This window comes from Neoarius graeffei, chromosome 13, assembly GCF_027579695.1.
Source record: "Neoarius graeffei isolate fNeoGra1 chromosome 13, fNeoGra1.pri, whole genome shotgun sequence".
NCBI lineage: Eukaryota > Metazoa > Chordata > Actinopteri > Siluriformes > Ariidae > Neoarius > Neoarius graeffei.
In genome coordinates, this window is record NC_083581.1 from 28,437,949 (window position 1) to 28,461,606 (window position 23,658).

Below are 23,658 nucleotides of genomic sequence, written 5' to 3' on the forward strand. Positions count from 1 at the left end.
CTGAACCCTTTGCTAATGTGCAACTCTGTGCACATAATTTGTAACAACATTGTTCATTTGGTTTCTCCACAGATGAGCTTCCGTACCTTAAATGTCCCCTCCATACAGTACTCAAACTAACACCAGTGGCCTACGGTCGGTATCAGAAGCCCTGCTTTATACTATTTCATAAATTCATAACAATTTTGCTGATTTTTGTTCATGCTTTTTATTTACATATAGGATGCAAAGTGGAATCTATTTATCTAAACATCCAAGCAGTGAACACACACAGAGAAAAACCGGCGGTAGTCACCCGAATACATAACACAGTACACATAGCGTACATACAGAATTAACAGAGCAGCAGTTTCAGCATTATTTCTGAATATGTGGATCAACATATTATATTTGTTTATTTGAATATTTTGTTTGTTTCTTAGAATGTGGATGTGACAAGACAGCCAGAAGAAGCACTTCACACTGTTCCAGAACATTACTAACACAGCTTATACAACACATCCACACAAAAGAGGTGATATTCAGTATAACAGCTCCGGTACTTATTCGCTGTTTATATCACTCTGCTTCTCTTTACTTGCTCCATAAAATTCAGTTTCTAAATATAATTCATTACACTGCAACTGTTATAACATGTTATGGATTGTCAGACATTCTATGCCGTACACTGCAACACACAACGCTCGATCCAGTCGTGGCTTCTTCTGAAACGAGTTTCATTGATGGAGGAAAAATAAAATATTTGACTCTACTGTGTCTGAAACTTCAGTTACTTGATATTTTTTGTTTATAGAACTGTTATATTACAGTACCGTAAGTATATGCTGTGGTAGTGAATATTAGCACAGCTGTTATTATTAGCGTGTGTGAAAGTGATGCTGCACTGGAGAGCTTATTTTAGACTACATGTCTGAATAAAAAAAGAGATCTTTAGAATGTTTTCTTGACCAATGTATGGTTTACCTTGTCTCAGAGAGAGCAAGAGAGAGTGCGAGTCAGAGATACAGATAGAGTGAAGGAGATATAGACAGAGACAGACAAACAGAGATCAGAATGGAGAGAAAGAGAGAGAGAGAAAGTGTGAGGGAAAGACAGACAAACAGAGATCAGAATGGAGAGAGAAAGAGAGAAAGTGTGAGGGAAAGACAGAGAGATCAGAATGGAGAGTGACAGACAGACAGAGTGAGAGAGAGAAACAGAGAAAATGTGAGGGAAAGACAGATCAGAATGGATGAACAGAGAGAGAGTAACGGACAGGCAGACAGTGAAAGAGTGAGAGAGATACAGAGAAACAGTGTGAGGGAAAGACAGATAGAGATCAGAATGGAGAGAGAGAGAAAGTGTGAGGGAAAGACAAATAGACAGAGATCAGAATGGATGAACAGAGAGAGACAGACAGACAGCGTAAGAGAGTGAGAGAGACAGAGAAAAAGTATGAGGGAAAGACCAACAGATCGGAATGGACAAAAAGAGAAAGAGAGACAGACAGAAAAACAGAGGAAGAGAGAGAGAAACAGACACAGAGTGAGAAAGAGAGAGAGTCAGAGATACAGATAGTGTGAAGGAGATATAAACAGAGAGACAGACAAACAGAGATCTGGATGGACAGACAGACAGAGTGAGAAAGTGAGAGAGACAGAGAAAGTGTGAGGGAAAGACAGACACAGACAGACAGAGATCAGGATGAATAAACAGAAAGAGAGAGAGAGAGTTTAGAGTTTAGAATTAGACATCAGGACCTCGGACAGCAACCAAACAAACCTCATCTGTCATCTCCACAGTTCATAACCTCAACAAACTGACCACAACTATTTCATGAGGTTTCACTAAATTCCTCTCATCCCACTGCAAGCAGAACTGGTAAAAATCATCTAAATAAATATTCTGGTAAAGTCTGAGATTCTTCAGTCAAGTTATAGTGGAAAAGTTCTTGTGAGTGTTTAGTGATTAGTGTACTATAGTACGTATAGTGAGTTTTATTTAATCTGTTCCTATTGAATTTTAGTAAAGCTTGGATATGAATTGAAATATGAAACCCTGCTATTGCGGTTATTTCTGTAAGAAGGAAATGATACAATGTTACTTACAACCCCGATTCCAAAAAAGTTGGGACAAAATACAAATTGTAAATAAAAATGGAATGCAATAATTTACAAATCTCAAAAACTGATATTGTATTCACAATAGAACATAGACAACATATCACATGTCAAAAGTGAGACATTTTGAAATTTCATGCCAAATACTGGCTTATTTGAAATTTCCTGACAGCAACACATCTCAAAAAAGTTGGGACAGGGGCAATAAGAGGCTGGAAAAGTTAAAGGTATAAAAAAGGAACAGCTGGAGGACCAAATTGCAACTCAATAGGTCATTAACATGACTGGGTATAAAAAGAGCATCTTGGAGTGGCAGCGGCTCTCAGAAGTAAAGATGGGAAGAGGATCACCAATCCCCCTAATTCTGCGCCGACAAATAGTGGAGCAATATCAGAAAGGAGTTCAACAGTGTAAAATTGCAAAGAGTTTGAACAGATCATCATCTACAGTGCATAATATCATCAAAAGATTCAGAGAATCTGGAAGAATCTCTGTGCGTAAGGGTCAAGGCCGGAAAACCATACTGGGTGCCCGTGATCTTCGGGCCCTTAGATGGCACTGCATCACATACAGGCATGCTTCTGTATTGGAAATCACAAACTGGGCTCAGGAATATTTCCAGAGAACATTATCTGTGAACACAATTCACCGTGCCATCCGCCGTTGCCAGCTAAAACTCTATAGTTCAAAGAAGAAGTCCTATCTAAACATGATCCAGAAGTGCAGACATCTTCTCTGGGCCAAGGCTCATTTAAAATGGACTGTGGCAAAGTGGAAAACTGTTCTGTGGTCAGACGAATCAAAATTTGAAGTTCTTTATGGAAATCAGGGACGCCATGTCATTCGGACTAAAGAGGAGAAGGACGACCCAAGTTGCTATCAGCGCTCAGTTCAGAAGCCTGCATCTCTGATGGTATGGGGTTGCATTAGTGCGTGTGGCATGGGCAGCTTACACATCTGGAAAGGGAAAGGGAAGACCTTGCATTTTCCAACATGACAATGCCAAACCACAGACTGCATCAATTACAGCATCATGGCTGCGTAGAAGAAGGGTCCAGGTACTGAACTGGCCAGCCTGCAGTCCAGATCTTTCACCCATAGAAAACATTTGGCGCATCATAAAACGGAAGATACGACAAAAAAGACCTAAGACAGTTTAGCAACTACAGTAGAATCCTACATTAGACAAGAATGGGTTAACATTCCTATCCCTAAACTTGAGCAACTTGTCTCCTCAGTCCCCAGACGTTTACAGACTGTTGTAAAGAGAAAAGGGGATGTCTCACAGTGGTAAACATGGCCTTGTCCCAACTTTTTTGAGCTATGTTGTTGTCATGAAATTTAAAATCACCTAATTTTTCTCTTTAAATGATACATTTTCTCAGTTTAAACATTTGATATGTCATCTATGTTCTATTCTGAATAAAATATGGAATTTTGAAACTTCCACATCATTGCATTCCGTTTTTATTTACAATTTGTACTTTGTCCCAACTTTTTTGGAATTGGGGTTGTAGTACAGAGTCTCAATATGTAAGTTTACTTCTTTAGTAAATATTCTTCACACTGGAATATGTTGATGGTTAATTTGGAGAAGATTTATTCAGTTATTAAATACTCCTTCATCCTGAACAGGGTCCAGAGCCTACCCCAAGAACACTCGGATTGCATCATGCACACACGTTTACATGTTGGACCAATTTAGCAGAGTCAGTCCACCTGCATGTTTTTGGACGGTGGGAGGAAACCAGAGAACCCAACGGAAACCCATGCAAACATGGAAAACATGTAAAACTCCACATGGTAACCCGAGATCAGGATAGAACCAGGGATTCTGGAGCTGTGAGAAGGGAACGTGACATGCTGTACCACCGTGCTGTCCTAATACTTTTTTCAAATCCTGTTATTTAAATTTGATTTACTGCTGCTATACATAAACGGTCAAAGTGTGAATGATTCACAAGATCTTCTGTTGTACAATACTGAAGTTATCAGAAGTATGAAATGGAATTATGTGGTAAATAAAAAAAGTGTTTAAAAAAACAAAATGTTTGATAGTTTAGATTCTTCAGCGTATCCAGCGTTTACCTTGATGACGCTTTGCAGACTGTTGGCGTTATCTTAACCAGCTTCATGATGTAGTCACCTGGAATGCTTTTCAATTAACAGGTATGTCTTGTCAAAACTTAATTAGTGGACGAGTTTCTTACCTTTTTAATGTGTTTGAGATTAAACAGTAAACAATAAATAATAAAAATACAGGAAATCGCCCTATTCCATCCAGAAATGTAGTAATCCACATTCTGTCAAGAACCTCTCAACTAAGTAAAGACAAATGACATTCATCATTACTTTAAGACATGAAGAAGTGACTTTTAATTCATAAAAATAAAGAAAAAAACATTGAATGAGGTGGTGTGTCCTAACTTTTGACTGGTACTTTAGGTAAAGTAAATAATGTTTGAAATGTAGCACTGAGGATGAAAATATGTCTCAAACATGTCATTATAAATGGTTCTGATAAAGGGGTAAACTTCTTTAGGATATAGGGTGGTGCAGTGGTTAGCACTGTCACCTCATAGCAAGAAGGTTCTGGGTTTGAACCTGTCAGTCAGCTGGAGGTCTTTCTGTGTGGAGTTGTGTGAATGGCTCTCTGTGGCTCACAGACTGGCGACCCTGTCCAGGGTCTACCCTGCCTCTCACCCAATGTCAGCTGGGATTGGTTACATAAATGGTATAGAAAATGAGGATGGATGGGCATGTAGATATACTCAGCACTTCGAGGATTTCAGAAATGTAGCTTGGGGATTATTTTGGTTTATTAACGGGAATGAAGCTTAGATAAGGTGGCAATTCAAAGACTGTCCCAATATAATGAGTTCAATCTCATACATCTAGGATATTACATGGTTATGTGAAGATATGAAGTTTATTTTCGAGTGGTGGATATATATATATATATATATATATATATATATATCTCATCTCATCTCATTATCTCTAGCCGCTTTATCCTGTTCTACAGGGTCTCAGGCAAGCTGGAGCCTATCCCAGCTAACTACAGGCGAAAGGTGGGGTACACCCTGGACAAGTCGCCAGGTCATCACAGGGCTACATAGACACAGACAACCATTCACACTCACATTCACACCTACGGTCAATTTAGAGTCACCAGTTAACCTAACCTGCATGTCTTTGGACTGTGGGGGAAACCGGAGCACCCGGAGGAAACCCACGCGGACACGGGGAGAACATGCAAACTCCGCACAGAAAGGCCTTCGCCGGCCACAGGGCTCGAACCCAGGACTTTCTCGCTGTGAGGAGACAGCGCTAACCACTACACCACCGTGCCGCCCATATATATATATATATATATATATGAGTGAATATATACCCACTTTTATCAAACCAATTCATCGATTTCCTCAAGAGTGACATATAGAGATTTATATCACGGTTCTGGTTCTCCATGTCCCGGATTGAGCTCAGATGAAACATACGAGTGATGTATTTCCCAGTAAAACACTAGTGTCCGTATATATAATACACCTCAGTATTGCAATTAAAGAAACATATCAACAGGGCGCTGTACGGAAAAGGACGCAGCGCACGCGCGCGTGCGCACACACACACACACACACACACAGAGCGGTCATTCACGGGTTAACAGTGTGAGGATACTTGGGGCCTCCAAACGATGGCAGGACTGCGCGAAATTTCCAGCAAAGAGTTGCACTTGAACTTGAGCCAATACACACCCCCTCTTTTCCTGTATATGTAGCCCTCCCACAGGTACGGGACTGTGTCATGGTCCGGTTCTATCCCGCGCCACAGTCCGGTTCTATTCTGTGCCACGGTCCGGCTGTGTCCTGTGCCACGGTCCGGTTCTCTCCTGCGCCACGGTCCGGTTCTATCCCACGATCCGGCTGTCTCCTGCGCCACGGTCCGGTTCTCTCCTGTGCCACGGTCCGGTTCTATCCCACGATCCGGCTGTCTCCTGCGCCACGGTCCGGTTCTCTCCTGTGCCACGGTCCGGCTGTCTCCTGCGCCACGGTCCGGTTCTCTCCTGCGCCACGGTCCGGTTCTATCCCACGGTCCGGTTGTCTCCTGTGTCACGGTCCGGTTCTATCCCGCGCCACGGTCCGGTTCTATCCCACGGTCCGGCTGTCTCCTGCGCTACGGTCCGGTTCTATCCCGCGCCACGGTCCGGCTGTCACCTGCGCCACGGTCCGGTTCTCTCCTGCGCCACAGTCCGGTTCTATCCCGCGCTACGATCCGGTTCTGTGAAGAACTTGTGTAAATACCCGGAGGAGGGATTTACGCCTTGAAAACAGGGAAACGCACAGCTTAAATAGTCACACAATGCGTCATTTGTGGGCTGCATGAAGCTGACGGAGGCTGAACAGAACCGTTATATTAATTAAAGATGGCTGTGAGTGTGTACGGGGTCGCGGTGAAGCTGCTCCTGATTGCGGTGTGTGTTGGAGAAGCAGCGGAATCCAGAACGCGGACAGATGCGCGAGGCGCCGCGGTCACGGTGAGCGCGTGTGTGTGTGTGCGTGTGTGTGTGATAATCTCCATTTATGGATCAAATGATGAATCTAAAGACATATAATTTCTTCCTTTTTTGAAGAGCAGAGTCTGTATTCATCTGTAAATCTGCAAAAGCACATTTTCTGATAGCCTGGTGTGATTTATTAGTGAGTACTTGTGTGTTTCCAGTGGCATTTATCCACTTGACAGCTGCCTTTATTCCAAGCCATTTAGTTCAGCAGAATTCAGCAGAAAATGTGAAGTATTTCTAATAAAAGGGCTCATCAAGAGGTCTTCCCTTTTCCTACTAGCTCTAGGTGAGAGTCAAGGGTTCTTACTTTTCTCAACAGTCTCATGGAACCTTCTCTGATCTGATAGGAAACATTGTATATGTTGAACATAATCATTTTTAAAAACATCCATAAAAAACCCAACAACAACTTGTGTTCTGCATTTTTATAATTTTTTCTCAAAGCGGAGGAACTCAGATCTTAGTGATATTATCTCATCTCATCTCATTATCTCTAGCCGCTTTATCCTGTTCTACAGGGTCACAGGCAAGCTGGAGCCTATCCCAGCTGACTACGGGCGAAAGGCGGGGTTCACCCTGGACAAGTCGCCAGGTCATCACAGGGCTGACACATAGACACAGACAACCATTCACACTCACATTCACACCTACGGTCAATTTAGAGTCACCAGTTAACCTAACCTGCATGTCTTTGGACTGTGGGGGAAACCGGAGCACCCAGAGGAAACCCACATGGACACGGGGAAAACATGCAAACTCCGCACAGAAAGGCCCTCGCCAGCCATGGGGCTCGAACCCAGACCTTCTTGCTGTGAGGCGACAGCGCTAACCGCTACACCACTGTGCCGCCCCCTTAGTGATATTAGTTTAAAGGAAACATAATGTACCGTAGATGTTTGCAAGAAGATTCCTAGCAGGGTTTACGGTTATTTAGCACAAAATTCTTTTAGCGCAAAGTCTTTTAGCACAAGTTCTAAAGTCTCTTAGCCCAACTCTAGCACAAGATCCAAGAATGCTTAATCTTTATTATGAATACTTACTGATCATGTTTAAAGATGTTTGATGGATTTTTTTTATGAAAGTTGCTGAGTTTCCGATCAAAAAGTGAATTTCTCTGTAAACTAGCCACAGCTTCAAGACTTGTCTTGATCATCAAACATCTTAGCGTAATCTCTTCTTCTTCATCTTCTTCTTGCTTCACAGTTGCCATATTATAAACAATTGATTTATTAATTTTGGTTGTTTTGTCATTCTTGAACATTTATATTGCACTTTTATTTAATTGCCATTCGTTCTAGGATACTTTAGTGGAAGTTTCTTTAATTTCTTTACATATCGCAACTGTTGGTTACTTCTTAGTCCGCAAAATTCATGTTGTCAAGCAGGGCAAGAGACATAATCCCCTGGTTAATTAATTCAGCAAATGCGCAATTATTGACAGTCAGTTGAATCTGGGATATAATCAGAAGTGACCGAAGTTATCTATGAAGGTGCCCACAATTCAAGGTTTGTTATGGCTTAAATACAAAGACCCCAAAGAATCGGCAGCAGAAATTCCGGCTTCCAGTCCCTAAGCAATCATAATAAACCCCTTCCTATATCAAGATGAGTATTTTTTTCGATTATTGTGACCATAATCCAGAGTTGTGCTAAAGAACTTAAAGTTGTGCTAAGAGACTTTAGATTTGTGCTAAAAGACTGGATTTGGGGCGGCACGATGGTGTAGTGGTCCGCTGGGATAGGCTCCAGCTTGCCTGCGACCCTGTAGAACAGAATAAGCGGCTACAGATAATGGATGGATGGACTTTGGATTTGTGCTAAAAGACTTGTGTGCTAAATGACCAGATACCCCTAGCAGGAGTGATTTGAAGAAACCCTATCTTTTAAGAACCTTTGTTGGTTTTGTTTGTTTGAGTGTACACAGAACAGCAAGAGCTACAACTGACACACATAGACACACATCTTGGTGAGAACCTTCTACTGACATAATTTTAATGCAGCTAATTAATACTATGCTACACCTTTAATGGAGCCAAACCAGTAACCAAATGGAAACTTTTGGTTCTTTTAATTAAAAAAAAAGAAAGAAAGAAAGAAAGAAAGAAAGAAAGAAAGAAAGAAAGAAAGAAAGAAAGAAAGAAAGAAAAAAAGCTGCAGTTTCTTGTTAACCCATCATCACCACCACCACCAACAACAACAACAACAGCAACAACAACAACAACAAAACTTTTTCCTTCATAAGGAGCAGCCAAATATCCCCAAAAGGTCTCAACTATCAGATGTATCAAAATTCTATCCCCTCCAAATCACTTTGAACCTTCCAAATAAACCTTAAGCCACATAGATACAGTTATACAAGTTGAAGAAGACTAAACTTGTGCCATGTCATATATGTACAGTGGTGCTTGAAAGTTTGTGAACCCTTTACAATTTTCTATATTTCTGCATAAATATGGCCTAAAAAATCATCAGATTTTCACACAAGTCCTAAAAGTAGATAAAGAGAACCCAGTTAAACAAATGAGACAAAAATATTATACTTGGTCATTTATTTATTGAGGAAAATGATCTAATATTACATATCTGTGAGTGGCAAAAATATGTGAACCTCTAGGATTAGCAGTAAATTTGAAGGTGAAATAAGAGTCAGGTGTTTTCAATCAATGGGATGACAATCAGGTGTGAGTGGGCACCCTGTTTTATTTAAAGAACAGGGATCTATCAAAGTCTGATCTTCACAACACATGTTTGTGGAAGTGTATCATGGCACGAACAAAGGAGATTTCTGAGGACCTCAGAAAAAGTGTTGTTGATGCTCATCAGGCTGGAAAAGGTTACAAAACCATCTCCAAAGAGTTTGGACTCCACCAATCCACAGTCAGACCGATTGTGTACAAATGGAGGAAATTCAAGCCCACCGTTACCCTCCCCAGGAGTGGTCGACCAACAAAGATCACTCCAAGAGCAAGGCATGTAATAGTCGGCGAGGTCACCAAGGACCCCAGGGTAACTTCTAAGCAACTGAAGGCCTCTCTCACATTGGCTAATGTTAATGTTCATGAGTCCACCATCAGGAGAACACTGAACAACAATAGTGTGCATGGCAGGGATGCAAGGAGAAAGCCACTACTCTCCAAAAAGAACATTGCTGATCGTCTGCAGTTTGCTAAAGATCACGTGGACAAGCCAGAAGGCTATTGGAAAAATGTTTTGTGGACAGATGAGACCAAAATAGAACATTTTGGTTTAAATGAGAAGCGTTATGTTTGGAGAAAGAAAAACACTGCATTCCAGCATAAGAACCTTATCCCATCTGTGAAACATGGTGGTGGTAGTATCATGGTTTGGGCCTGTTTTGCTGCATCTGGGCCAGGACGGCTTGCCATCATTGATGGAACAATGAATTCGGAATTATACCAGTGAATTCTAAAGGAAAATGTCAGGACATCTGTCCATGAACTGAATCTCAAGAGAAGGTGGGTCATGCAGCAAGACAACGACCCTAAGCACACAAGTCGTTCAAGAAGAATAAAGTTAATGTTTTGGAATGGCCAAGTCAAAGTCCTAACCTTAATCCAATCGAAATGTTGTGGAAGGACCTGAAGTAAGCAGCTCATGTGAGGAAACCCACCAATATCCCAGAGTTGAAGCTGTTCTGTACGGAGGAATGGGCTAAAATTCCTCCAAGCCGGTGTGCAGGACTGATAAACAGTTACCGGAACCATTTAGTTGCAGTTATTGCTGCACAAGGGGGTCACACCAGATACTAGTTATACCGGCGGCATGGTGGTGTAGTGGTTAGCACGGTCACCTCACAGCAAGAAGGTTCTGGTTCGAACCCAGCGGCCGGCGAGGGCCTTTCTGTGTGGAGTTTGCATGTTCTCCCCATGTCTGCGTGGGTTTCCTCCAGGTGCTCCGGTTTCCCCCACAGTCCAAAGACATGCAGTTAGGTTAACGTGGGGTGGTCTTGGGCTAAAGTGCCCTTGAGCAAGGTACCTGCTCCCCGGGTGCTCTAGTGTGGCTGCCCATTGCTCTGGGTGTGTGTTCACTGCTTCAAATGGGTTAAATGCAGAGGATGAATTTCACTGTGCTTGAAGTGTGTATGTGACAAATAAAAGTTTCTTCTTTGTCTACTGAAAGCAAAGGTTCACATACTTTTGCCACTCACAGATATGTAACAGGGCGGCACGGTGGTGTAGTGGTTAGCGCTGTCGCCTCACAGCAAGAAGGTCCGGGTTCGAGCCCTGTGGCCGGCGAGGGCCTTTCTGTGCGGAGTTTGCATGTTCTCCCCATGTCCGCGTGGGTTTCCTCCGGGTGCTCCGGTTTCCCCCACAGTCCAAAGACATGCAGGTTAGGTTAACTGGTGACTCTAAATTGACCGTAGGTGTGAATGTGAGTGTGAATGGTTGTCTGTGTCTATGTGTCAGCCCTGTGATGACCTGGCGACTTGTCCAGGGTGTACCCCGCCTTTCGCCCGTAGTCAGCTGGGATAGGCTCCAGCTTGCCTGCGACCCTGTAGAACAGGATAAAGTGGCTAGAGATAATGAGATGAGATGAGATATGTAACATTGGATCATTTTCCTCAATAATTAAATGATCAGGTATAATATTTTTGTCTCATTTGTTTAACTGGGTTCTCTTTATCTAGTTTTAGGACTTGTGTGAAAATCTGATGTTGTTTTAGGTCATATTTATGCAGAATAATAGAAAATTCTAAAGGGCTCACAAACTTTCAAGCACCACTGTAACTACTGTACAAAAGACAATGTTACAAAAACACCTCAATCTGCTAAAAAAAAATCATGCAAATCTACATTTTCAGCACAGACACTGCACACTCTGGGTATCTGTCTTTTATAAATACCTGACTTTTTCTTTACATTAAAGTTTATAGTCTCATCTCATCTCATTATCTCTAGCCGCTTTATCCTGTTCTACAGGGTCGCAGGCAAGCTGGAGCCTATCCCAGCTGACTACGGGCGAAAGGCGGGGTACACTCTGGACAAGTCGCCAGGTCATCACAGGGCTGACACATAGACACAGACAACCATTCACACTCACATTCACACCTACGGTCAATTTAGAGTCACCAGTTAACCTAACCTGCATGTCTTTGGACTGTGGGGGAAACCGGAGCACCCGGAGGAAACCCACGCGGACACGGGGAGAACATGCAAACTCTGCACAGAAAGGCCCTCGCCGGCCACGGCCTGGCTCAAACCCAGGACCTTCTTTCTGTGAGGCGACAGCGCTAACCACTACACCACCGTGCCGCCAGTTTATAGTCTGTCTAATTTATAGAAGTGTGTGCATGTGGAAAGAATTGTAAAGCTTATTAGAACTGTTTGTTTGCACTTGGATCCAATGACGTATGACTTGGAGTGTCAGAGTAATTTTATTTTATTTACACACACACACAAATACGGGAACAGCACACACTGTTCACTGTTTGTAATGTATTTCCTGCATCTCAGCAGGATATACGGTAATACACTAGCACAGTAATCATTTATGTGCATAATTAACATCTGAAATTCATGTGTGTGTGTGTGTGTACAGTACTGATATTTACCTCCATTTGCCCCTCTTTCATGAATGGCTTTGATTCAGTCTATTTTAATACGACATCCAGCCCCAACCACGTCTCACACACTGGCGTCAGAGTGACAGAGCAAACTGAGGACTGAGGGGCAGAGAGCTTCGCTTCTTGTCTTCTAATAGCTCACTGGTCTCTTATCCCTTCTTTTTCCAATATTATAGTACATTTAAATGTTAATCTGGTTCATCATGCACTTTGATTATTAATTACATAAAATAATTTTTTTTTATGTAAAATTGTTTCATTTATGATGATATACACACTTCAGATTGTAGTCAAACTCTCATTGGTCATGCTTGTTTTAGAGTCTGGTAATTCATACTTGTGCCAAAGACCAGTCTAAACAAAAAGGCAAGACTATAATTTGTGTCTTTGTGGCATAAACGTTCAAAGAATGGCTTTTTGCTGTGTACCATTTGGCTCCAGACTTTGAAAAACAATCTCTTAGAAAAGCCATCTAATATTAATTCTGAAAATTATTAAAATCAGTCGAAGAGACTCTCTAACTGTCATTCTGTGGTATTGCTTCTCTTCTAGCGATTAAGGCGTCAGAGCAAGACAGCTAAACCTGCAGTAAGTACTGGATTTTATAATACATCTACAGAAATAATTTTTTATCATTAACTTGTGAGAACATTCACCAATAATACTGACATGACTGAAAAATATGTTAAATGAACCCATATTTACTTTAATAATCTGCACACTGGTTAGTCCTGCCAAGGATTTTGGGCTAATCATAATTTTATATGGACTTATTCGTTGTTGTTGTTGTTGTTGTTGTTTTCTGAAGAAATTTGAGGATTTGCTACAGCTTTTGTCTCGCTCAAATACTCGTGTATTTGATAATGTAAAAACCACAAACGAATTTCATGTTTTATTTTCTCCTTTTGTCAATTCTTATTCATCTATCTGCCATATAAAGTGGATATTACATGGTTGCACAAAGATATGAAGTTTATCTTTGAGTGATGGACATATTTCACGGGGTGAGCAAAGCAAACGAATGATATATACAGTATTTTCAACACAAGAAGACAAACTTCATATCTTCGTGCCACCGTGTAATATTCTTTATATTATATGGACACATCCACAAAAAAGTACACGGAAGGTAATGAAAAGAATTTTAATTGTAAACTGGGTCACCATTTTGATAACACGTCTAGTCAGTGGGAAAACACTGGGAGTGACGTCACTGGAGTGAAATATCGGGAATTATAATACATACAGGACACTTTTTCAATGGAATAAAACGTATTTTATTCCCTTCTAGTGGGTTTATTGATGGCATGCAATATTGTTATCATATCGCTTATCCTCCATGTATTACGCCACTCTCTCCAGTGGAGAATGAGCGTGCAATATTGTTGTAATATTGCATATTGTCAAGACAACATGATGTCACACGTCAGAGCTCATTTGAATATCCAATGACAAAACTTTTCTGCTGCGCATGTGTACAATCGTTTCTTTGTCGGCCGGGAGAGAGAGAAGACAAGGCTAATCCAGTGCTAGGTTTAAGCACTAAATAAATAAACTGAAAACTGAAGACGCACCGAACACCCGAAAGGCTACTAAAACTTTATTATATATTCTTCACGCATATTTACAAGAGAAAAACATACCAACGGACATCGAAAAGCTGGAAAAGAGATACATCGGAGATGTAAAACTTCCACGCTAGCGAGTGACTGTGACAGTTTGAAAACAAATGTGGCTGTGAGGTTTGCTTCGTTAAAAGCAGAAGATTTTGAGAGAATTTTGGCTGCCAGGTCGCTCCGTTGTGTGTGGTTCTTGATATTGATTTTAAAAGTAACTAAGTAATTTACACAGGGAAAATAATAACAATAATATTCGTCTTGACTGCGCTAGCATTGACCTTCGCTAACACTACACCAGCTAGAAGGTAACTGCACTGCCACACTAACAGCACTGAGTCATGGGTAAGCTAGCATTGGCCTTTGAGAACACTGATATGAAGAGAGTGTGTATGTATGATAATAATAATATTGGCTGGCTTTTTTTGTGGTCTATCAGATATATTCCATTCAGCTACTCATCTTTGACTTATTTAATATCATGCTAGCTGAATGGAATATATCTGATAGACCACGAAAAAAGCCAGCCAATATTATTTAATTATTATACATACAAGAGACTTTCTCGATGGAATAAAAACATGCGTTCTATTCCCTTCTAGCGGGTTTCATTCATTTGGATTGATAGCATGCAACATTGTTAGCATATCACTCATCCTACATGTATTACGTCACTCTACCCAATGGAGAATGAGCGTTGAATATAGTTTATGATATTGTATGGTTGTCAAGACAACATGACGTCACACGTCGGAGATGTAAAACTTCTGCACTAGTTAGCGACTGTGACAATCTGTAAACAAACATGGCTGCCAGGTTTGCGTTATTAAATACGGAAGATTTTGAGACCATTTTGAAAAAGAAAGACACGTTGAACACCCCAAAGGAATGTGTATGTATAATAGTATTGGTTGGCTTTATTTCGTGGTATATCAGATATATTCCATTCAGTTACTCTTCTTTGACTCATTCAATATCATGCTAACTGAATGGAATATATCTGATATACCACAAAAAATGGCACCCAATATTATTGAAAAATGTCACTCAGATCCACGATGTATTTTTTTAATGAAAAATGCGAGTTTTTCAACATGAGAAGATAAACTTCATATCTTCAAGCCAATGTGTGATTTTCTTTTTATTATACTGACACATTCACAAACAAAAAGAACCCAAATTTATCAAAACAATTCAACGATTTCCTCACAAGAGACATATAGAAATGTATGTCATGGTTTTGGTTCTCCATGTCCCAGATGGAGCTCGTATGAAAAATACGAGTGGTGTATTTCCCAGTAAAACACCCTTGTCCAGATCATATATAGAGTTATGAAATATCTGAAATTTGGAAAAAAGGCCACACTTGTTGTTTCACAACCAGCCATAGAACCTTTCCTGAACCCCGTTGGCATGGATATCTCATTTAATCTTATAAATGCTTTAATCAAAACTTCAGAAAACTTTAAAGACAGGACGCCTTGAAATTCCATTCAAATTACTACATCCTGCTCTGAAAAATCATTGTGTTACGTAAACCTGAAGTACAGAGATCCAATCAGATTGTAACCTTCATATCCTGTGACTAGATAAGATCAGATAATGATCAATAATTACCTAAGACCTGTTTCCAAATGCAGCTAAATAAATGTACAGTTCAAGAATAGAATTTTAAAAAAGGACACACTCTGTAATATGTTATTTTTTTAAATATTTGCTGGTACCTGGTGTAAAAGTTTACTATATATGTGCATATCAGATATGAAGGAAGGTTTTTCCTAATATTTGTACAGGTACCATGACATCCTTAGCCAGACCAATGTGGTCTGAACAAGGGCCAAGCAAACACTCTGCAGGAATAAATGAACTACACAGAATCAAAGTGCACAGATGTATACTGTATTATAGTTTATAGAAGGGTTTCTCGGGCGGCACGGTGGTGTAGTGGTTAGCGCTGTCGCCTCACAGCAAGAAGGTCCGGGTTCGAGCCCCGTGGCCGGCGAGGGCCTTTCTGTGCGGAGTTTGCATGTTGTCCGCGTGGGTTTCCTCCGGGTGCTCCGGTTTCCCCCACAGTCTAAAGACATGCAGGTTAGGTTAACTGGTGATTCTAAATTGACCGTAGGTGTGAGTGTGAATGGTTGTCTATGTGTCAGCCCTGTGATGACCTGGCGACTTGTCCAGGGTGTACCCCGCCTTTCACCCGTAGTCAGCTGGGATAGGCTCCAGCTTGCCTGCGACCCTGTAGAAGGATAAAGCGGCTAGAGCAGGGGTGGCCAACCAGTTGGAGACCAAGAGCCACATTTTTTACTGTATTACCGCAAAGAGCCACATCATACACATGGGCACACGAACATCACCCATCCCTTCCTCTCTCTCTCACACACACCTCTGCTCAGCCAGATTAATAGTAAATGTCACACACCAACATATTTACTCCTATAGTACTAAGACCACAGGCTGAGGCCAGTCATTTTTAACAATGAACATTGTGTGCACTTACTATGCATGCTGCTTAGTGGGACTCATGGCATTACCAAAAAAAAGCCACACCATACACATGACCGCACATGAACATCGCCCCCCCTCGCTCTCTCTCTCTCACACACACACACGCACACGCACCTCTGCTCAGCCAGATTAATAGTAAATGTCACATGCCAACATGAGAGAAATTTACTCCTTCAGTCAGTACTAATACCACAGGCCAGTCATTTACAGCAATCAATATTGTGTGCACTTACTATGCATGTTGCTTAGTGGGACTTCTGACATTCCTTGCCTTGAACAATCCTCTTCAAATCTGGCTTGTATTCCGTCGTTGCCACTCGAAGCAGTTCTTTCACATGGGTGTCAGTCAGAACAGAACGATGCTTTGACTTCGTTTCATGGTAGAGAACACAGACTCGCAGACGTATGTTGACCCAAACATTGACAGTATCTTAAGCGCAGCCTGTTTCACATTCGGGTATTTTTCCAATGGCACACTTTTCCAAAACTCAATGGTGCCTTCCCTCAAAACAGGTTTCAGTTGGTCTTCCTCACGAAGATCGATCATCTCCAACTCAGCCGCAGCCTCATCTGTGACAAGCAGGGCTTTCAAACAGTCCATCTCCGCATTGAATGGGTCGACAAGGAACGTAATCTGTGGCCTTTTCAGTTGTATATCACGGAACCGGGTTTCAAAGCTTTCGTGCAGGTTTCAATTAGTGTTGCATATCTGGCTCCTTGCTTATTCAGGGAGGCGGGAAGCTTTGAAATGAGCTAATGACGACTGACATATAAGGCAGAATGGCTTGCCATTACGTTCAACAAAAAAGTATAAACTCTCCCACTCTGTTAAAAATGTCCTATGTTCGTCTTCATATTTTCGTTTTGCTGTGCATTTTTTCATTGCCATTTTGAGAGGCTACTTGACACAAGATACACCTTGCCCAAAAACTTAGCGATTATCTCATGCACATGCGCATTTGACATGACCTAAAAATACCGTAATGTACCCAAGCAAAGCGAAGATGTATTTGACGAAAATACCATACTGAACTCAAGCAAAGCGCACATGCACATAAAAAAAACCCACAAACACAAACTTCGATATGAACGTAAGAGCCGCATGACACCGGGCAAAGAGCCGCATGCGGCTCGCGAGCCGCGGGTTGGCCACCCAAGGGCTAGAGATAATGAGATGAGATGAGATGAGATGAGATGAGATGAGATGAGATGAGATGAGATGAGATGAGATGAGATGAGATGAGAAGGGTTTCTCAGATCCACTGCTGGTGACTCATTGTTCTGCACTTTCACTATTATGTACTCACTAACCATAACCTTTGATATCTTAGTTGAAGATCACAGATTACCACGTGCGATGCAACGTCATCTCCCGCTATGCTTTCACCACAGTAGAAAGTACAGTGTGGAACCAGCTCCATTTCACCAAAGAGGCAGCGTTTGAGGTTGACCTGCCTCCCTCAGCCTTCATCTCCAACTTTACCATGTGAGTCATAATGGTACTATTGATTTCTACACTTTTGTTCTCCTATCCTGAACACGTCTTAAAAGTAAGTGTTGAACAACAAAATACTGACCTAAGAACTAGAAATGAAGGAAAGGGCCTCTTAGGAATAAGCGTTTTAGATGCAAAAGTCCTACAAATCCCTGTAAGAAAAGCGGCTGCTACAGAAATGAAAAAATATTCGAATGAGACCATTGGTTTAAAGCTGCGATTTGAATTACAGCTGGCACTATTGTCAAATTGGCAGTTGTGGAGAAGTAATCAATGCCTTCTGATTCAAATGTTCAACAGCACCATGGTTTTACTACATAAGGCCTTTTATGGTTCATAAATTGTATAGAATTATGTGTTGACAAATACAATACAGTTTTATCCACAAGGAAGTAGCAAATAGTCAAGTAATAGTCAACAATAAAATGGGCAAAGCACAGCTAAGCTAAATCGTATAGGTGCTAAAGAAGGCAACTGGACTTGCTTGAAATCCTTGAAGACATTTCACCTCTCATCTGAAAGGCTTCTTCCAAAAGCAACCCTAAGAAGAGTCATTGAGGTCACATGGGTCATTGACCCTCTCCGTCATCCTGTAGGTGTTAGGGTCATGACCCATGTGACCTCAATGACTCTCCTTAGGGTTGCTTTTGGAAGAAGCCTTTCAGATGAGAGGTGAAACATCTTCAAGGGTTTCAAGCAAGTCCAGTTGCCTTCTTTAGCACCTACAGTTTACGATGACCTGGATGACCGAGAACCTTCACAGACACAGCCAAGCTAAATTATGTGATCGATTCTTGATAAGACGATATTTGAAGACAACACAAGAAAGATTCTCTTCATTCTCTGAGAGAAATGAAAGGTTTAAAAATGACCCTTTGGGGTTTAATCCTGAAATAAAATTTCACAGACGTTTTCTCGAAGCACCTCTGGGGGAAAGAAGACACGTTTGTATATGACTAAGAGGTCTGAAAACCACTTTTCCTTTAAAAAGAATTCTCAGTGTAAACAAGATGCCCACAAATAAGAAAATGGTAGGCTGGCTACTCAAGCGGCCAGGAGTTGAATTTAGGGGTGGAAGTGATTGACGAATGGGGAACCTTGAGGTCAGATGAATAGTGGGCTTTGTAGCAAGAAGTCAGAGAGCTAAGAGAGAAAATGACATGAGCTAGCCATGTTTCCCCTCCTCCTCCTCCTGCCCACTGATGTTTAATAAGGCACATGGCCAAGGAGTACACCCTCACGTATCATTACGTGTGTACAAACACATTCAGTCCACATGCAAGTACAATACACCTACACACATATGCCCAGGAGTATTTCCAATTATAAAGTACCGGTTGAATGTGTCGCATATGAATCAAGAATGTCTGTATTTGCACACAAAGGTTCACACACAAAACTGTGCATACACATGCTGACACTTGTCTTTAGAAAACTGACGTTATGCGGAATATAACAGAGTTCTGTATTCATCATCTCACTCTGCCATGAACAGCTATTCCAGATCTCTCTCTGGCTCACACAGCACACATACTGTTGCATCTGTTTTCCACTGGCCCTTAAACTCCCCTTTCAACGTTGCTCTGTCTGAGACAAGCCTTGTTTCAAAGCTGCCTGTTTATTTTGGTGGGTTTGGTGATTTTTATTTAAATATGTTTAAGTAAAGGGGTCAGCTTAATATTAGGTTCTTTGCACCACCTTAAACAGGATACACAGCGCGTTTAAGTGAAGTTATTGAGGGAGAAACAAATATGTGGAAATGATGGTGTAAGGTAACCTGAGGTCAGTGGGTAGCATAATGCCACTATCTGTATCTGTATCTATATCTGTATCTGTTTAGTGCTCTAAATATCTGCATCTGGATCTGGCTTTAAACCTGAATTCGGCAAAAACATAATTTTTTTGACACACTGGAAAGACAAAACCCAGTGATGGAAATGTCTTCAGTGTCAGCATGGTATGTGCGTTCTGGCTCTGAGAGTTCCTCAACCTCAGCGGCATCATTCCCCTGGATAATTGGTCTCAACTATAGATGTTTTTAAAACCCCTTTTGCTCAACGTTTGTACCTGTCTGCTGTATTTTCTGACCAGTTTAGTTCATTCTACAACCCCAATTCCAAAAAAGTTGGGACGCTGTGTAAACTAAATAAAAACAGAATGTGAAGATTTGCAAATCCTGGAAACCCTATATTTCATTGGAAATAGTACAAAGACAACATATCAAATGTTGAAACTAAGAAATTTTTTTGTTTTTGAAAAATATATGCTCATTTTGAATTTGATGTCAGCAACATGTTTCAGAAAAGTTGAGACCGGGGCAACAAAAGACTGAAAATGTTGTGTAATGCTAAAAAAAGCTCATTTGTTTAATTGGCAACAGGTCAGTAACATGATTGTGCATCAAAAGAGCATCCCAGAGAGGTGGAGTCTCTCAGAAGTAAAGATGGGGAGGGGTTCACCACTCTGTTAAAGACTGTGTGGGCAAACAGTATAACAATTTAAGAATAACATTCCTCAATGTAAAATTGCAAAGAATTTGGGGATCACATCATGTGTGGTACATAATATCATTAAAAGATTCAGAGAATCTGGAGAAATATGGAGAAATCTCTGTATGCAAGAAACAAGGCTGAAAACTGGCATTGGATGTCTGTGATCTTCAGGCCCTCAGGTGACACTGCATTAAAAGCAGACATGTGTCTGTAGTGGAAATCAGTGTATGGGCTCAGGAACACTTCAGAAAACCATCATCTGTGAAAACAGTTCATTACTGCATCCACAAATGCAAGTTAAAACCCAGTATAAACAATATCCAGAAACACCACCACTTTCTTTGGGTCTGAGCTCCTTTATGATGGACTGAGGCAAAGTGGAAAACTGCCCCGAGTTCTGACAACTCAAAAGTAGAAATTCTTTTGAGAAATCATGGACACCATGTCCTCCAGGCTAAAGAGGAGAGGGACCATCCGGTTTTTTATCAGTGCACAGTTCAAAAGCCAGCATCTGTGATGGTATGAGGGTGCATTAGTGCACATGACATGGGTAGCTTGTACATCTGGGAAGGCATCATTAATGCTGAATGATATACACATTTCAGAGCAATATGCTGCCATCCAGACTAAATCTTTTCCAGGGAAGGCCTTCCTTCTTTCAGCAAGACAATGCCAAACCGCTTTATGTGCCATATTAAAACTGCATGGCTCCATAGTAAGAGAGTCCGGGTGCTAAACTGGCCTGCCTGCAGTCCAGACCTGTCTCCCGTTTAAAACATTTGGTGCGTTATGAAGCTCAAAGTATGACAAATGAGACCCCGAACTGTTGAGCAACTGGAATTGTATATCAGGCAAGAATGGGACAAGATTTCTCTTTCAAAACTACAGCATTTAGTCTCCTCAGTTCCCAAACATTTACAGAGTGTTGTTAAAAGTAGAGGTGATGCTTTGCAAATTATCACATTCTGTTTTTACTGACAGTTTACACAGCATCCCAACTTTTTTGGAATTGGGATTGTAATTCCCAAAATATAAACAAAACTATAGCCTCATTTAGACCACCATGGCCCTGACCGGGCAATTACAAAGGATAAAAGGATTGCAAATATACAAATGCAAATAGCCTCAATAATCTTTAATTCACCAGAACTTTGGCTTTTGTCTAGGATTTGACATGACGTGACATTTGCTTTAGTTTGAATTATTCTTTTTTTTCCCTTCTTGTAAATAACACCTCAGCACATCTAACGGTAAAGTCCATGTGGCCGAAGTGAAGGAGAGAGCTGCTGCCAGGAAGATCTACGATGATGCCAAGAAGCAGGGGAAAACAACAGGACTTGTTGCCACCAAGTCAGTCCAAAAGTGTATTTGATACCTCCTCTGCTGGGATTACGCCATGTTTCTTTTGGCATTGACTGAGTGAGCAGACATTCACTTGAAAATGCTATAGGCCATGTACATTTTTGTTAAAGGTCTATACCGTAAATCCTCTAATATAGGCCGGGGCCTTTATTTCACTCAAGTGCATCTTGGTCCAGGCCATTATTGGAAGGAGGCCAGAATTAGAGGCAGGCCTCTATTTCTATTTGAGCAAAACAGACTACCAGTGGAATGAATAAAAACGAGATTTTGTGTCTATTTGAACCTATAAAATAGGTTGATGCTTGGTTGCCTGGTTACCACCAGACCTACCGGTAATCACAATCAGGGGCGCCTGCAGGGTTGAACTGTAAGGTACGCACTAGCGGTGTAATCCCCCCCCCCCCCAAAAAAAAAAAAAACGCTTGCGTGCTGCAGTTTCTATGAAGAGTCGATCTATAGGCTTATACACAAAACAACGATAGAACTTTAACTTGAAATTGAACAATAGCCTTCCATGAACACAGGCTGATATTTGAACAACATATGTGAACTACACACGACAATAAACAATAAACTCTTTATAGCCTCGATTAGAATCTAGTGAACTTGCTCAGCACTACCGCACGCACGACTCTGACACGCACTGTAGCGCAACGTGGGGTACAGAGACTCGCTGAAAAACTCCTCGGGTATTTTTCTGAGTTTACTGAAAATCAGAGTAGAAGGAGCCACCCACCCTCTGTCTGGTTTGAAGCGGTTCTGTAGGACATTGAGCTTTACAGAGTCCGGTGCACATTTTAAGGCATCTGGTTGAAGTTTACCTATGTCTGATAAATGTGATGTCAGTGATAGCGGGCTGACTCGGGGCTCATTAGTAAAGCTATCTGATGGCTCATTTGTCAGCAAGGTGGAGCAACCATCTACTTCTGATCGTAAGGGACATGGGGAGATGTAGGTGTTCTTATATGGAATTCATTGGATGTATGGCTAGTTTCAAACTCAGAGGTAGATGAAGGCAATTCCCTCAAAGGAACTGAGCTCGCATCCAGCTGCAGCGCACTGCTGCTCGGTTGCGGAGGAGTGGAAGCTGCCGGTGCCGTGTTACTAGCTGAGACTGGAGAGGACTGGCAAGCAGATGACACCCCTGGATCACTGCTTTTGGACTTTTTCGTAAAAGTCTGAAACAAGCTCGTTTGTTTCAGGGTTCTTTTACTCATTTTTGACTCGCTTCTCAATAAATTCTCGCACAAGCTCTGACTACTGACGATTGTCTGTCTCCGTTTCTCAAAACTGGAGAGAATCTCAGTGGTGCAAGAAAAGTATATCTGCATTGACCAATGAGCTTTCTTGGTCACGCACACCCCGCCCACTCCTGAAGCACACAAATGCGCCGGCACACACATGTCTCTCTCTTTCTCAAATTATGTTGCATTGCCAAAGCATTCAGGTAACAATTATAATTTAAAAAAAAATATCTCTCTCCCCAAGGTACGCCTAGTGCGTACGGCCATACGCCTGGTGGCGCCACTGATCACAATTGTCTTTCAGATCGGAACGATTGTGTAAGGACACTATGATCTCAGAAACATCGTTGGTTATAGCCCCGGCCTGTATTAGAGTCCGGCCATTATTTACCTCCTCCGACAGCGAGACCGGCCAATATTAGAGTCCCGGCCAGTAATGGAATACAGGCCAGTATTAGAGGATTTACGGTATGTACATAAAGCAGGGGTGTCAAACATACAGCCCATGGCCGGAGACCCATGCGAAAGAAGTTCTAATCTGGCCCATCAAGGGAAGTTAATGAGTGTTCTAAACTAAAATCATCCTGTAGACTGTAACAGAATTGAAAGATTTGAAGAAAAAAAAACAACAGTGAGTCTTTGTTCTCCCAAAAGAGGTAAAAATAGAGCAATAAACTCAGGAATATAAACTCAG

The 23,658-nt window shown here is 41.5% G+C and overlaps 2 protein-coding genes across 10 annotated transcripts in view; both read left to right on the top strand.

Moving 5' to 3' along the window:
- pfkfb1 (6-phosphofructo-2-kinase/fructose-2,6-biphosphatase 1) overlaps window positions 1-751 on the top strand; it is an 80,600-nt gene extending 79,849 nt beyond the window's left edge. For 5 of the 7 annotated variants that reach the window (XM_060937451.1, XM_060937454.1, XM_060937455.1 and 2 more), the window contains 2 exons: window positions 73-287; window positions 423-751. In XM_060937451.1, the coding sequence (XP_060793434.1) occupies window positions 73-287; window positions 423-482 (275 nt within the window). In that variant the 3' untranslated portion in view covers window positions 483-751. The remainder of the gene's footprint in view (window positions 1-72; window positions 288-422) is intronic. The other 2 variants (XM_060937452.1, XM_060937456.1) reach the window with 1 other exon arrangement.
- Window positions 752-5,876: 5,125 nt separating this feature from the next.
- Window positions 5,877-23,658, top strand: part of itih6 (inter-alpha-trypsin inhibitor heavy chain family member 6) — a 57,722-nt gene continuing 39,940 nt past the window's right edge. For 2 of the 3 annotated variants that reach the window (XM_060937458.1, XM_060937459.1), the window contains exons 1-4: window positions 5,877-6,636; window positions 12,800-12,835; window positions 17,703-17,857; window positions 21,598-21,708. In XM_060937458.1, the coding sequence (XP_060793441.1) occupies window positions 6,526-6,636; window positions 12,800-12,835; window positions 17,703-17,857; window positions 21,598-21,708 (413 nt within the window). In that variant the 5' untranslated portion in view covers window positions 5,877-6,525. Of the gene's footprint in view, window positions 6,637-12,799; window positions 12,836-17,702; window positions 17,858-21,597; window positions 21,778-23,658 lie in introns of those variants that run through there. The other variant, XM_060937460.1, reaches the window with a different exon arrangement.